Source organism: Bubalus kerabau, chromosome 15 (assembly GCF_029407905.1).
Source record: "Bubalus kerabau isolate K-KA32 ecotype Philippines breed swamp buffalo chromosome 15, PCC_UOA_SB_1v2, whole genome shotgun sequence".
In the NCBI taxonomy this organism is placed as follows: Eukaryota; Metazoa; Chordata; class Mammalia; order Artiodactyla; family Bovidae; genus Bubalus; species Bubalus kerabau.
The window spans coordinates 76,700,053-76,715,629 of NC_073638.1; the positions used below are offsets into that span (position 1 = coordinate 76,700,053).

Genomic DNA, 15,577 nt, shown 5'->3' on the forward strand with positions numbered 1-15,577 from the left:
GGTATCTGGATTCAGTTTAAGGGCCTACTGAAGACCACTGGGACAGTGTGAGCTCAGAGGCAGGGCCCTAAGGTGGGATATTCACTGATATTTAGGAGAGTCAAAGACTGCAGCCAAGAGAAGGCCTTCTGCTCGGTCATGGACAGGTAGCTTTTTGCTGCGTTGTATGAGGGCAGGAGGAGAAGGGGACGACAGAGGATGAGATGGCTGGATGGCATCACCGACTCAATGGACATGGGTTTGGGTGAACTCCGGGAGCTGGTGATGGACAGGGAGGCCTGGCGTGCTGTGGTTCATGGGGTCGCAAAGAATTGGACACGACTGAGCGACTGAACTGAACTGAACTGATGAGGCCTCCCACACCTGCTGGCTTCTGTTCTAGGCAGGGAAGGTGATGTGAAACCTGCCAGCCACAATGGGCAGTACAATGAAGAAGGACAGCAAGACTGCCAACTGGCATCCACGAGGGCTGGGGCCACATCACTGCAACAAGGGGACCTACTCAGTGGAAAAGGGACCTACTTAGCGGAAAAGAAAGCCTGCTCCAGTCAGGAGGAGCCTCTGAATCCCTGTGGCAAACACAGCTCTCCTTCCCACCTAGTCAGCCAGGCTGGGCGGTGTTTACTTCCAGTACTCATCTCCAGAAAGCGCTCCTTCTCAAGCTGCGCAGGGGACCCTAGAGAGGCGATCAGCAGAGCATGGGAGAGGGGACAGGAGGGAAGGCCCTGCGGACGGGCCCACTAGCTAGCTAGAGCGACTGGGAAGAGTTACACATGGGGACCTGGTCTGTTCAGGCGGCTCCACACTCCTCCCAACACGCTCAGGAGCTCACTGGGGTGCTGGCTATGCTCCTGTAGCTGCTACTTGATCTCTTCAAGTAACAGAGAAAATCTGGAGACTGAAATCTCTCAGATCAAAGCCAAGAGGATGCTCTAGAGCCTGGCTAAGGCACCATGTACCAACTGTACCTGAGGACCAACCTCTAACTGGAGGCAAACTGCAACCGCCTAAGGTAGCAGTATCAGTATGCTGAAGGAATGCATCAACCCCTGAGAGCCACACGTCCTCTGATGTACATGTAAAGTGCTGCATCTCTGTACCTGTCACTGAAGGCATGAGGTTGACTTACACTTATAGAACTGCTGAGCTGTTTCACCTTCTGCTCTAGTTGTTCTCGTTCTTGTTTTAAATCTGAACTCCATTTAAGTAATTTCTGTTTCTCTTCTTCTTTTGCTGGGAAGAAATAAAAAAAAAAAAGGAACTTAGTCCCATGTGCCATCAGTACACAGAACCTGGTCACCTGGACTTTCTGTTCTACATGTAAAAGGACGCTAAGAAAACTGTCAGTGGCTTGGGCCTGGCATTACATAAATAAGATCTCACTTCTCAGTGTTCCTCCCCCAAAAAGTACTACAACCAACTTTTTATTTCATTCAATAAAAGCTTTTCATGTGTAACTTTAAAATTCCCTTTGAAAACAAAACAAATACTGTCAGTACTTTTAAACAAAGGCAGGCTCACTCAAAAGGCAGTATGGATAATTTTTTACCTGCTTTGTAGGCGATATAGGAATGAACAATTGCTAAAGTTCCAGGCCATGGAATTGCTTCTTCCTTCTTCAGCATCTGAAAAGATTTTCAGAATTTTATCCTTGAGAAAGAAGTATAAGCACACATCCCCTATGTAACAACAAGCAACAGTGGCCGTCGCTATTGGCAGACACAATCCAGGAAGAAGGATTTATGGTGGCAGTATGGCAAAACCCATGGCTATAGTTTCTGGACGACGAAGTTCCAGTGTACCAGCATGAGAGAATAAAGGTCAATGGCAGGAAGAGCCAAGCCACCTGAGCCCGATCATAGGCACAGGTGGGGACGGGGCTGGGCGTTCCCAACTTTTCAGACCTGCTGCATGACCCTCAGCTGCGCCCTACGGCCAGAACCAGCAGCACACAAGCTGCACGTCTGCGTGACGGCAGCCCCACAGGCAGGTGCAGCCTTGACCTGACACAGGCTGCCGCTCTCAGTTTTAGCTTATACATACCTCAAAGACAGCCTGATCAAGGAAATTAAATATCAACCCCAAACACTGAAGTATAATCTAGACCCCATGAAGAAAATTATCAGAGGGTCACAAAGCAGCATCAGTACGAGGACTATCTCTATACATCACGGAGACAGTAAGGACGGAGACTAAAGATGTAAAGGGGGAGACCAGAAGTCTCTCAAATCAGGATTCCAAAAAATTGACCAGGGCTCCTAAAGCTTGCTGAGTACTGGGCTTCTTTATTTACTATTTATATGCTTGCCTAGTTTCAAAAAGGTCTCAGGACAGCTTGTCATCAAAACATAAAGACATACATGAATCATTGAGAAAAAAAATCAGAAACTAAACAGAAAGGGGAGGGAAGGAGCACTGTTTCTCTTCTTTCAAGTGCATTAAATATTAAGACAGTACTTTATAGTTAGTGCTCTGATCCTGATGAGAACACAGGTTAAAAGTAAAACTGTTCTTATTTGAACTAAATGATCAATTTCACATTCTCCTTTAAGGATTTTATTTCCAGAGTTTCAACCATATGCTGAGTTTGGACCATTTTTAGAGAATGAGGCAGACAGTACTGTGGAGTTTTAAGGGTAACGGTAATAAAAAGATACGCCATTTCAAATAGAGAGAAGCCGTTAGGGTCTCTCCACTTTACATGAGTCACTGCCCCATGAACTGAGGACCTCTGAGAGGACGGAGCTATGCAGGTGAGGGCTGTCCTGTGGGTATGGCAGACGTGGCTGGAGAGCTACCGGAGCAGGAAGAAACTGAGCCGTTCCCCCAGATGAGAGGGGAGGGGGGTCTTTCTCCTCCTCTGTCCCTCGTCCTCTCTGACCCACCCCACATTACCTGGTCCTGACATCTGGGACAGATCCACATGCCCTTGGGAATCGTTTTCAGAGGAGGGTCTAAGCAGTCCAGATGATATACACGGGAACATGTGTCGCACATCAGCAACTGGCCACTTTTTCTGCAAACACTGCAAAAATCCTCATGGATATCACCCTATGACATTGTGAGGAAAGGTAAAGAAAGGACAAAAAGGTAAAAGCTGAATGTTAACATGCACATTCTGAATACACATAATAAATGTTTTAGGACAATCAGCTGTGCCCCTCCAACTCATTACGAGAGTGCTGAGGAAAAGCAGGAATTACCAATGGTGCAAGCTCCCGACCTGGTCCACAAAGCTGGGGCTCTCCAGGTGGGGCCGGTACTCTTAAGAGTTTACAGGAGACTGTAACTCTGCAGTCACCCAGGCCAAAATGAGCTTTAGAGGTGACAGCTCAGCATTTATGTTTTAGTACAGTCCAACCCACAAATCATAAAGTTGAAAGACCTTGAAATCCATTCATCAAAGTGTTCCACAATACGATACCAAAAATTCCCATTACCTATCGTTTTTTAGAGGAGTTTAGAAAAATTGGAAAAGACAGACAGACAAGAAATGGAAGCTTTTGTTAAACACTTTGCTTGTTCTGGGAGAAAAACTATAGTCAAAATTCACATGGGAAAGGATTAAGTTGGAGCATATTAAACTCCTATGAGCGTTCTAACGTGAAGAATTAAAACAGCCAAGCACCTGACAGTGTTCTCTTAAAGCCAGTACTTGGCATCTGCTGTGCAATGGCCCCTTCTATTCCGGGAGGCTTTACTCCTCCTGTAAGATGCTTCCCCAGATGGAAGAAGAAGAGCAGCCTCAGCGTGCTCTGCTAGTCCCCCCTCCCCTCAACAGGGGCAGTTCTGGTACTCAGGTGAGTCTGCGGGAGCCCTCACGACAAAAGGCACCATCAGGAAAAAGCAGATCTATTTAAAATTTGGAGGGAACACATTTTTTAAAAAATGAGGTATTAAAAAGGTGGTTTCCAGCGAGTCAATCCCTGGCCCGTTCTCTGAACAGGATTAATGCTGCTGCTAAGGACACCAGGGAAGAGAAGACTGAGGGGTCGTGCCAGAGGTTAGCTAAGAAGGCAGTGCCACAACTTGGGGCAGACTCCTTTTCACTTCCAGTGTGTTGTTTTAGAATTCCAGGCTATTCTGCCAGAAGGTCTAATAGAGAAACTTTGCACAGGAAGCAAAGACAGACACAGCAATGCTCAGTTCTTCCTTTCTATGATATAACCTTTCAGCCACCACTGCAGAAAGTGAAAGTGAAAGTCACTCAGTCGTGTCTGACTCTGTGTGACCCCATGCACTATAGACTCCGTGGAATTCTCCAGGCCAGAATACTGGAGTGAGTGGTCTTTCCCTTCTCCAGGCTATCTTCAGGAATGTCATCTTCTCAGACCTACAATTTCTCTCCAAAGGAAAGGAAAGGAGACTATGTGGCAGTATCTACATATTTAGGGTATCTGGTGAACTGGCTGCAAAAAGTTGTAAGATATATCAAAGTGTGGATGGATGCTAATCTTTTTTAGTAAAACAATGTTACCTTTGGACAATAAAAAAAAAAAGATACTTAGTACATGTGCAAAAATACTGCAGGAGAATGCAGCATAACAGTTTAACTTCAAAGCCACTGAAAGACATGAAGGTTTCTCTCCTAGATTAACTGTGACTTTCTTCGTTTGTTCTTAAGATCAGGCTGAGGGGCGTGCTCCTCTAGACAGATCATCTTTCTTAAGCCACATGCTTTAAGTCTGTGACTTTAAGGAGTTTAGAAAAATTTTAAGGTTTCTGAAACTCTTTTTACATGAACCACAGGTAAAATTATCAGTGATGAAGTAAATGAGACAAACTGGATATCTTATCCCAAATACCTGTCTTATTTTTTGGGTAGAGTTCTTGTTCACCTCCCTTTGCTACTGAGTAAGGACACCATCAGGAAGTGGAAGGTGGAGAGCACATAAAATAAAGGTTAAATAATTTCTTTCAAGTTCCTAAAGGAAAAAAAACTCTTAGCTTATTTACATATCCCATAGCAGCAGTTCATAATCTTTTCAGTGTGAGGACCCCTTGGTAACTTTAAGAATTACTAAGCGCTTTTGTCTACCTCAAAGTGCTCTTGTTTACTTCAAAGTGCTTTTGTTTATGTGAGTTCTACCTATTGCTATTTTTGTACTAAAACTTTTAAAGCTTTTTTATTTTGAAATAATAACAGAATCACAGAAAGTTACAAAAATCACGTACTGAAAAATGTTAAAACCCAAGAACAAGCAGGCACACCTTTGGTTAGCTCTCAGTGATGACATCATCACTGATCACGTAGTATGTGGAAAACATCCCTGTCCTACGCGTGGGAGAATGAGAATGAAGATGGTGAAGAACATTTTAGTGCTATCATGAAAACATTTCTGATTTTATGTTTTGATTGATACTATGTTTGAAAATACGTATTTTGAACCCCTGAAAGAGTCTCAGGGACATGCAGACCACACATTGAGAACTACTGTGCATCAAAATGGAATATAAAATGCCAGGATATGTATTTCAGCCACACAGAATTGGTTCTTTGCTTAAAGAGAGCAGAGGAAGTCCCCCAGAGGGGCTGCCCCAGGTCCAAAAGCTTATTAGGCTTCGGTGACTGACCAAATTACTACCGTAAACCAAACAGCTCTGCTAGGAGCTGAGGGGTGTATGTTTGTGGGAAACACCCTGGCTATATCAATCACAACTTCATCATTTGCTAAAAGAATTTTCAACCATGTCAATGTATCTTTTTTTCTCATGAAAACGATGACAGTGGCACCAGGTATATCCTGAAGATTAGAGACCAGCTGGGTCTTACATCACTCGCTCCTTCTGGATGATTATTGATCCCCAGGAAAGGCTTGCCTCTCGACTGTGATTGTTTAATTAACATTGTTGGGGTTTATGCTACCTGGAGGCAAACACATATAGAGCCCTGTGTGCTGATTTTAATCACTGCCACTGTTGGGACACTGAAAAAGTAGAAGTCAATTATCTTTAAAGAAAATCCATTCCACTAGGGTTTTTATTTATTTGGTTTCTTTGGGTCTTAGTTGGGGCCTGTAGGATCTAGTTCCCTGACCAGGGCTTGAACTCGGGCCCCCTGCAATGGGGAGCATGGAGTCTTAGCCACTGCACCACCAGGGAAGTCCCATCCATTCCGCTAGGTGTAACCTAGAAGGTTCTCAAAATATTTAGTGGTTTTAGAAAACCTTTATTTCACCTTTAGTTTCCTGGAAAGAACAAAGTTTGCATTTTAAGATGAAACCTGGCAGAAGCTTTTCAGTTTGTGATTTGATCTGAATGGATCCTTTGGGTTCAATCAAATAAAATCATAAACCCTCTAAGTCAAAAGTCATAAGAATAGCGTTCTTTAGCAATGATAACTCAAGTGCAGATCCACAATCACCTGTTCGCCACCATTCGTGCGTCACCTTGCGAAGGACCCCTACCAAGAGGCTGTGAGCTGGCAATACCTTGGCAACGCTTCAACTGAGGAAAATGGAGACAATCTTTGGGGCCAACAAACAAGGTTTTTGACAGCGTCCTGGTACTCGTTAACAGGACAGGCAGCAAATTTGTGTCAACCACTAATGCCAAAAGCCAATGCTGAATCTTGAGAGCAAGTCTAGGCCTGTAGCCTTGGCTATGTCCAAGGAAGGAAACCTGCCCGAGAAGACGACTCTTCCATGACCCTGGTCCTCCAAAGACAGCACTTACTTTTCTGCTTCTGGAACTGTAACTCATGCTATGTATACGGTATTCTTTTGCTCTTTGGAGAGGAGCAGACCACTAATAGAGGAGGGCATGGCAACCCACTCCAGTATTCTTGCCTGGAGAATCCCATGGACAGAGGAGTCTGGTAGGCTACAGTCCATAGGGTCGTAGAGTCAGACATGACTGAAATGACTTTGCATGCATGCATGCAGATCATTAATAAGTACAAAAAGAAACTTCAAGCTGAAAGGACATTTAACCTGAAGATGTAGCTTCAGGTAAAGACAAGCTCTGTAATCCACAAAAGAAATGGGACATGTACAAGGTTAACTCCTTGGTCTCTCTTCTCAAACCTGCTCTTGTCATTCCAGTAAACGGCAGCGTCATCCTTTCAGTTGTTTAGGCTAAAATCTTTGGCTATTCTCTTTTTTCTTACATCCCCTTATTTAATTCTGCTCATTCTTCAAAACAGACACAGACCCTATCAGTTTTCTCCACCTCTGCTTCTGCCACTCTACTGGGCCAAGCCATCGTCAGCTCCTGCCAGGACGCCTGCAACGGCCTCCTACCTGGTCTCTCTGTGCTTCCACCCTGTCCTCCTCAGTCTCCTATAGAATCCAAGTAAATTCTGCAAACGCCTTAAAAATAATAAATTCAGGCAAGCACCATCAAAAATCACTGAGTAAGACTGCTGGTCAAGGCTATGTTTTTTCCAGTGGTCAGGTATGGATGTGAGAGTTGGACTATAAAGAAAGCTGATTGCCAAAGAATGCATGCTTTTGAACTGTGGTGTTGGAGAAGACTCTTGAGAGTCCCTTGGACTGCAAGGAGATCCAACTGGTCCATCCTAAAGGAGATCAGTCCTGGGTGTTCATTGGAAGGACTGATGCTGAAGCTGAAACTCCAATACTTTGGCCACCTGATGCGAAGAGCTGACTCATGTGAAAAAACCCTGACGCTGGGAAAGATTGAAGGCAGGAGGAGAAGGGGATGACAGAGGATGAGATGGTTGGATGGCATCACCGACTCGATGGACATGAGTTTGGGTAAACTCCGGGAGTTGGTGATAGACAGGGAGGCCTGGCATGCTGCAGTTCATGGGGTTGCAAAGAGTCAGACACGACTGAACGACTGAACTGAACTGAAGACTGCTGGGGTATTTTTACAGACTCAAAGCTATCTGCACCTAAGGAAACAGGCACCTTTACAAGTAGAGACATCTGATGGAGTCTACCTTAGAGATGAAAGCTAACATCAACAACGAGATGGATGGACAACACATGCCCCTTGAGATGCACCGAGAAGGGCTCATCATCATGTATTTAGTGCGCCTACAAAAATGCACACCCTGAATCTATTCTTGAGGAAACAATCAGATCATCCAAATGGAGGGACACTCTACAGCAAGCACGTGGCTTATCTTTTAAAAAACGGTAACGTCATGAAAGACAAAGACAGGCTGAAAAACGGTTCCAGAGTAAGGAGACTAAAGACAAAGCACCATAAAAATTAATGTCAAAAGTGATCTTGGATTGGATCCTGGAACAGAAGAAAACAAAGTGCCACTAAGGCATTTACTGAGACAACTGGAGAAATCTGAAGATAGGCTGTATATGTATCATAATAATAATGCTTTATCATATTAAAGTTCCTCAAAAGTTTACTGTGGCTATGTCAGAGAATATCTTTGGTTTTAGGAGATATACACTGAAGTGTTTCGGGTAAAGCTTCATGATGTTTCCAACTTTTTAACTAGATCGGCAAAACAAGTGTGTGCGGAGGGGTGGGGAACAGCAAACGTGGCAAGATTGTGCCAGTTGGTGAATGTAGGTGAAGGGCAGACATTTGTTCTCTGTGTTGTTAGTGAAGCTTTTCGGTAGGTTTGAAATTTTTTCAAAATAAAAAGTGAAAAGTAATGCCACTCTTCTACCTAAAACCCTCTGGCATCCCCCATCTCATTCAGAGTTAAAGCTACAAGACCCTGCAAGACGGGCCCAGCCCTCTGAAGTCTCTTCTCCCACACGCTCTCTCATGTGCTCGCCAAGAGCCTCTCTGTGCCACGCGCACTTCCTCCTGTGAGCAGGGCTTCTGCTCTGCTGTCCCCTCGGCGTGGAATGCCTCCCCACAGATGTTCCCACCTACTCCATTCCCATCCGAGGACTCTCTCTCACCGCTCTCCATAAAACAGGACCTCCTGCCGTAACTCTGATTTTGTGCCTCTTTTCCTCATTGCACGTTTCATTACCTGACATTTAAATGTTCATTTGCTTAGCCCCTGCCTCTGGCCTTGCAATGTGAGTTCCCTGAGGGCAGGGATTGGTTGTGTTCCCTGTTCTGTCCCCAGCCTCAAGAGCAGCACCTGCTCAGCAGAGGGTGTGCAGTATCTGTTAGGTGAAGGGGAGGGGGGCACAGTTCACACGCCTGCAGCCTCAGGGGCAGGCTGATGCTTTCTCAGGAACCTGTTTCTGATCAATTCTGCTGAATAAAGTTGCTCGAAGGCAAAGTTTTCCACGTCTTAAATTCTACTTGAAGCAAGCAACAAGGACTGCTGGGGGAAATGTGCACCTTTGTCCATTATCCCCACGCCCCAAAACTGATGACAAGACGGCTGCACACCTCTCAGTTATAGGAGCTGACTTCCCCACCCCATCCCTCTTCCTGAGAACTCCTTCACAGTGGATAAAATCCAGACTGAGAGCCCTGACCGAGCTTCCTGATGTGGTATTTAACATGATTCTCAAGTTCATGGCAGGACCTGGGGCCCTAGCAGAAAGCTGCCTTACATGGCACATAGTGTCCTTGAGGGATGACTGCTATTTCAGGATTAGTCAGGAGATGCAGCTGATAAGGAGACAACATATGATAACGGTTTCCCCGATTTCAGGTCTGAGAAAGAGAGTGAGCTTTTCCCAAGTTACTTACGTCTGTGGAGGTGGGGCTGGGCAGGGACACAGGCTGAACAGATGCAGGGAAAGTGAATGTGGTCTCTGTCTTTTCATTTTCAGGGGAGTCAGGATGACTGGATGGGGGGGATGTTGGGGTAAGGGCTCCAAACCCCAGCACTGCATTGTATTTTGGAGGACGACCTATATACCGAGAGAAGGGAACAAAAGGGGAAAAAGGGGGAGGGAAAGAAAGGGGGAAAAATGATCTTACATACCTTTGGCCAGTGTTCCTCATTGGCTAGCATGGAAAAGGAAGTGAGGTAGCAGACAGAAAGTTAATACAACAGTCCCAAAGAGAGGAAGAGAAGCAAAGACTTAAATGTCATTAGAAACAAATGCATGAGTCTCAAAGGGAGGATAAGAGAGCCTCAGAGAATGGCAGGAGATTCTGGGTCATATGTTAAAGGTCTTCGTCTTGGGCAGATTAAGAGACACTCCTCAACTATTACAATCTGAGATTTCTAATGGGAAAACAAGATATCAAAGCTCAATGGGAGTCAAGGCCAGGGATAAGTATTTATTTTCCCGTGTCTTTTGCATGTTGTTCCCTAAGGTTTTTCTGCAATCGCTATTCATATAATAATATTAATGATTCTCAGTTCCCAGAGATATTCTCAAGGACTTCTGATTGTCCTTTTCTCTCCTATACACATTTTAGTCGCTTCGCTTTATGAGGGTGGAGAAAGGCAAAGGGAAGAGGCAAAATTCAAGTTAACTACTCTGCCCCTTGCTGGCAGAGCTAGTAAGACATATGTTCTGGGAGCAGCTGAAACCTAAGAGCTAAAAAGATGTTGTGGGCCTAACAACGACTTAAGTATGCCTGGATTCAGATACCCTCCCCAGCTGATCAAGGAGTGCTCCCTGCTTCCATCACAAACATTCCAGTGAACTACCTGCCCTGGCGTCTCAAGTAAGGCCCTGTCGTCAGTAACACTGCTAACTCAGAGAGCTGGTCTGAGCAGGAGCATGTTGCATCAAACTTCATGGCTACAGAGAATCTACAAATGAGTCCTGATGGATGTGAGAAGTCCAGGCCAACCCCTCTTGCCTTATGATATATCAAGTCAGGGTCTTTGTCTTCCAGGGGCCAAGGTCATAGCTTCTAAGATGTCAAGTGATCAAAAGTGTACACCCAGCGTACCACAGGCAAAAACAACAACAACAACAACAGGTACACAACTGCCTACGAGCACCGGTGAACGGTATATGGGATCATGACTTTGCCAACAGTTATTATTTATATTAGAATTATGCACAAGAGTCATGATTCTGTCAGATATTCCACAAACATTACCTATCTGTGTTAAACTGGCACTGTCTGCCGTACAGAGACAGACCATACTGGTTTGTCTTTTCGAAGGTATTTAGTGCTGCTAGAAGGGAAAGTGGAAGATGAATGCTCTTTGTTTACCCACAGAAAGCACGTCCTAGGCATTGTGAATGCAGGCTTTCATCCTCTGACCTTGGCAAGAGATGCCAAGGTCTTTCTGGCTCATTTAACCCCTATCCTCTTAGCGGATACTGCCCACTGGCAGGCCAATTAACTGCAGCTTCTGGCTGGGGGCTCCTCTCTGAGAATTATGTCAGAGGTCACTAAAAATTGCCAAAAACAAAACAAAACTACAGAAAATAACCCATGACACTGCAGCCTAGGGATCAATATGAAGCAAGCCCAGTGACTGCAAGACTCCCATTTAAGCGTGTTTTGGCTTCCAGAAGGAGGAGGGACTGATGAAGCACTGGAACGGGTCACTAAGGTGGGTGTGCTATCTCTGTGAGGGGAAGAGGTGGGAATGGCATAGTCGGAGCCCTGCCTAAGGCAGACAAAGGGTCGAGGTGACCGCCTAAGCTTCCAGCAGCCCTGAGACAGTGTGCACGCACACAAATCAGTACACTACTCCACTCACTCTGCAACCTTTCTGGCCTAGAACTGTAATTCAGGGCCGCATTATCATGTGGAGAAAGGGACCTTGGGCTGTATTACTGACATCAAAGAACAATTTCAGAGCCCTGCTTATGAGCTCAAACTCTGAGCCATTAAGACCTTTTTAGGCCTACTTGTGGTGAGAGTGGAGACTGCCCTGGGGGGACAATTGGGGGGTGGAGCTCTTTGGGAATGTCTGCTCTGGGGAGCCTGTTTTGACAGTGATCTTTTCTTCCTTAGTTGGAGATGCTCTCTTCTCTCATACATTCTAAATTCTCAGTGTGGCTACCCATCTCCTTCCTAGGAAGCCTGCAGCTCACAAACGCTTAAGAGTGATGCTCTGTCCTCACTGCGTCAGGACCATTCAGACACTACTAAGAACACCTTGGCAACAGCAGCGTTCTGTTTGGCTCAATGATGCTAAAATGCTTCTTCTTACGGGGTGTTCTGCTCACTGTGCTATTCATCAACAGCCTGGTGGGCCTGGGGCAGAAAAGCTGCATTAAGCCATTCCCCTGAGCCAGCTCTGCCAGAACCCCAGGAAGGCAGCTTTGATCCAGCATACAGACCTCTAATGAGAAATCTCACTCTCTTTTCCCCCCATTCTCAGAGAACAGCAACAAGACTGTTTTCAAGGGGGACAGGAATTAAGACAGGCTCCAGGACAATGGGAGGAGGGAGGGGAAGGAAACACAACACAGAAAGCAAAAGCAACAGCAAGGGAGAGACACAGAAAGGTACTCACCTCTCTTCCGGGTCCCAGGATGCATTGTACTGTTCAGGTAGGTGACTGCACTCTTCTTACGCTTTGGGGAATGAAGACGGAGAGGTGACTGGCTGAACGGCATGGTTATTACTAACACTGGTACAAGCTAAAGACCAGGCACTGCAGGCCCGCCAACCTGCCAACTAGTTAGTGCCGGTCACCCCAAGGTGTGGGGTTATTATGTGTACTTGGCTCTAAGAGAACACTCCAGAGAAACCTGTCTCTGCTTCAGGAGACAGTCATACTCAAATGACAGGATGAGTTAAAATTTTAAGGTAGGTCTGTAGCTACTTGAACTTCGGGAAGAAATTAAGGGGAAAAACAGTGAGAAAAATGAAAAAATGGGATAGGCCAGAGAAAAAATCCCCCATTTTACAAAGCTGGCCAAGTACAATCTGGGTACTGCTCTTAAGCAGGTTTTCGGAGGGGAGGCACTGAATGAGTTGTGACTAAAACTGAACACGTGCAGAAGGGCCGAGTGCTGCCAAGAGTACCTCCGGCTCAAAGACCGCACCACTGTACACCGGGTTCGCTGTCGTTCTTCGTTTCCGCTCTTGCCTCTTGCTTTGGATTTCTTTGGAAAGCAAAAGGTTTGGATTAGAAGAGGGGCACGGAGAACCCCGCCAAGCTCACCTTCCCTGTCTACCTACTGGCTTTCCCACGACAAGTTAGGGAAGGAGAGCAGGTCTCTTGGTTACACTGCAGCCTCAGCCAAGGCTAGCACGCGGCTGGGAGCAAGCACGCAGGACCGTTTCCTCTTGCCTCTTGGAGGGCAAGGCCGTGCTGTCCTGCAGGGTGGCTCTCTGTGGACTGAGAGCTTAACAGTAGACCACACCTCTCAACAAGCTGTCCTGATCTATTTTTAGGTCACTCTAATACAGGTGTGGGTGACCTTTATCCACAGACCTAGACCGAGTAATCATAGATTACCACTTTTGAATTAAATAACTAAGAGAGGCACAGCTCTGCAACTATTCCTAAGATTCTGATAATCAAAAGTGACTGAGAAATTCCAAGACTTGTCAGAGGGCCATTTGCTACTTTGCGCTGCCAGGAAAAAAAAATAGTTTCTCTAAGTGAACAGCAGTCCCCTTAATTCAGGCAAGTAGGGAATTTCCCCAGGACAATAGTGTGGATAAATAAAGACAGGAGAGAAGCTGAACATTAGCTAGAAGGAAGGTAAGTTTACTCCAAAAAAAAGTCCACACTGGTTGAATCACACTCTGTGTTCCAATTTTCAAGTCTAACAATAAATAGAACACCATTTTTGAGAACAAAGCTCTAGGCCAGAAGCAAGGCAGCATCATGAATGTCTTCTCTTACCTTCTAGATGGTCATGTGTTACCAACCCTAGAGACACCATGAAGGCAAGTTTCTGTGCCAGAGAAACAAAAGAAGAATATACTTCAGTTTGGGTTCTCACAAAGCCAACTGCATGTTCCCAGTTAGACTCCTAGGGAAAGCCACCCAATGGCTGGTGGCAGGAAGAAAGCCAGGTTCAGATGAGCAAGGAGCAGGCACCCTCTACTCTGAGAAGCTATGAAGCTGCCCAGGAAGCTTTCTGATCTTACAGGAATCAAAAGAGAAGGACTGGGGCCTGCATCTTCTACTTTCTCAAAGGCAGAAATCAGAATCTTGAAAGACCTAAGTTTTCCCAGAAAAATTCTCTAAGAGAAAAGAGGACTCCACACTGAAAAAAAAAAAAAAAAACACCACACAGAGTGTTCCAAAGAGCCTCCCATACAACAAGCTCCAAATTCTAAGAACTTCGTTTGTGATACCAGGTCAAGAGTTGTTGTATTTTTACTACCACTGACTGGACAATGAACATTCAGTTCAATTTTCAGGACAATGAAAACTCAAAGCTAAGAGTTTTAGGAATGCTAGCGGGTGGTTCTGCTTAATACTGTGCCTTTCCGGTCAACCATGGACCTATAAATTATAGAGTCATTTCTCTCTGACCACCACTCTCAGCGCTCCATCAGAAGCTAGACTGATGAGAACACTGGACTCCAAGGCTGGAATGTTCATTGCTTAAACATCGAGTGAGCAACAGATTGATTACTATTTTGCTGTTTGGTTGGATGTGGGTCTGGAAAGTATGTCTTCCTTTTCTGCTATAGCACTGCATGCGGCTGCTAAATATGCCAAATGATACACCATCAATTTCTCTAACTGATGAATAAGGAAACAGCATTAGTTGACACTCCTGCAGAATTATGTATACCACAATTTGGCCTTTGAAAATCCAGACATTTTACTCTCAACATTAAGCATCATGATATTTTGGCCTGAACTGACAGGTTCAGGCTACTCAAGTTACTGCGTGTTTTATAAAGATAATCTTGAACAAGCCACTTGAGAAAACAGAAATGTCCTTTACTGGTATTCTCAGCATCCTGAAGAAATGTAATTATTTTATTTCTTATTTCAAAAGCAGGTGGGCACTTGTCCTCCCAACAGCCCGAGTGCTTCAGTAAGGAAAAGCCTTGGACTTGCTGCCCATTCTCTACACTGCATACACTTTGCAGCTGCCAATTAACCGCATTCCTAATTTTCACTTATTCCTTCAAAACTTAAGATCACAAGACTGTCTCCCAACTGTTCTGTGTTAATAAAGCAGTGTGTGAACTGACATTCTGATGCACCTTCTTTTAATCAAGTAACGGCACCCTTCTTGGCCACTCACATCCAACTCATCTTTGCCAGTCTAGATCAAGCTCATAAAAGAATTACTACATGGGGAAACAATCTCTTCCACAAAACTGATTTTTAGTGATAAATAGAATAAAAAGTCAAGAACTCTGGCCTCATCTATGTATCACATGTATACCAATAACGAATTTATCCTCTTTATGGCCGTGATTCTGTCCAATTAGAAATACCTGTTATAACACAAGGGTACCTGCATGTCTACACGGTGCTACTGACATAAGACATCCTTCAGTTTGTTTTGATAATGGAATTTTGCTAATAATCTGCTCTCTTTTTCACCCTCCAAGCCTAATACTTGACACTAATTTTGCAGATGATTTTGTAAGTTTCTCAGCAACATGCATGACTAGTACTTCTTTTTGGTTCAAGTTTCAGTCTCTTCTTTAAAAAGCAAATTAAAAATTAATTCATTTCATATCATAAAGAATTATAATTTCTACTTGTTGTAGAAAAACCTGAACTGGCTTAATAAATCATTGCTCTAAAAAATGACATGAAGCTTTGATGGCTTCATGCCACTATCTGACATGGTTTCATTACAAAGAATGCACTGAG

The 15,577-nt window shown here is 44.8% G+C and overlaps 1 protein-coding gene across 14 annotated transcripts in view; it reads right to left on the reverse strand.

Annotated features, from left to right (window-relative positions):
- The window catches only part of PHF21A (PHD finger protein 21A), a 195,852-nt gene that overhangs the window by 5,285 nt on the left and 174,990 nt on the right, over window positions 1-15,577 (reverse strand). For 11 of the 14 annotated variants that reach the window (XM_055546965.1, XM_055546961.1, XM_055546966.1 and 8 more), the window contains 7 exons: window positions 13,631-13,682; window positions 12,802-12,881; window positions 12,287-12,347; window positions 9,595-9,758; window positions 2,896-3,051; window positions 1,550-1,625; window positions 1,130-1,233 (listed from right to left, as the gene is read on the reverse strand). In XM_055546965.1, coding sequence (XP_055402940.1) covers window positions 1,130-1,233; window positions 1,550-1,625; window positions 2,896-3,051; window positions 9,595-9,758; window positions 12,287-12,347; window positions 12,802-12,881; window positions 13,631-13,682 — 693 coding nt within the window. Of the gene's footprint in view, window positions 1-1,129; window positions 1,234-1,549; window positions 1,626-2,895; window positions 3,052-9,594; window positions 9,759-9,832; window positions 9,856-12,286; window positions 12,348-12,801; window positions 12,882-13,630; window positions 13,683-15,577 lie in introns of all 14 variants that reach the window. The other 3 variants (XM_055546968.1, XM_055546970.1, XM_055546969.1) reach the window with 1 other exon arrangement.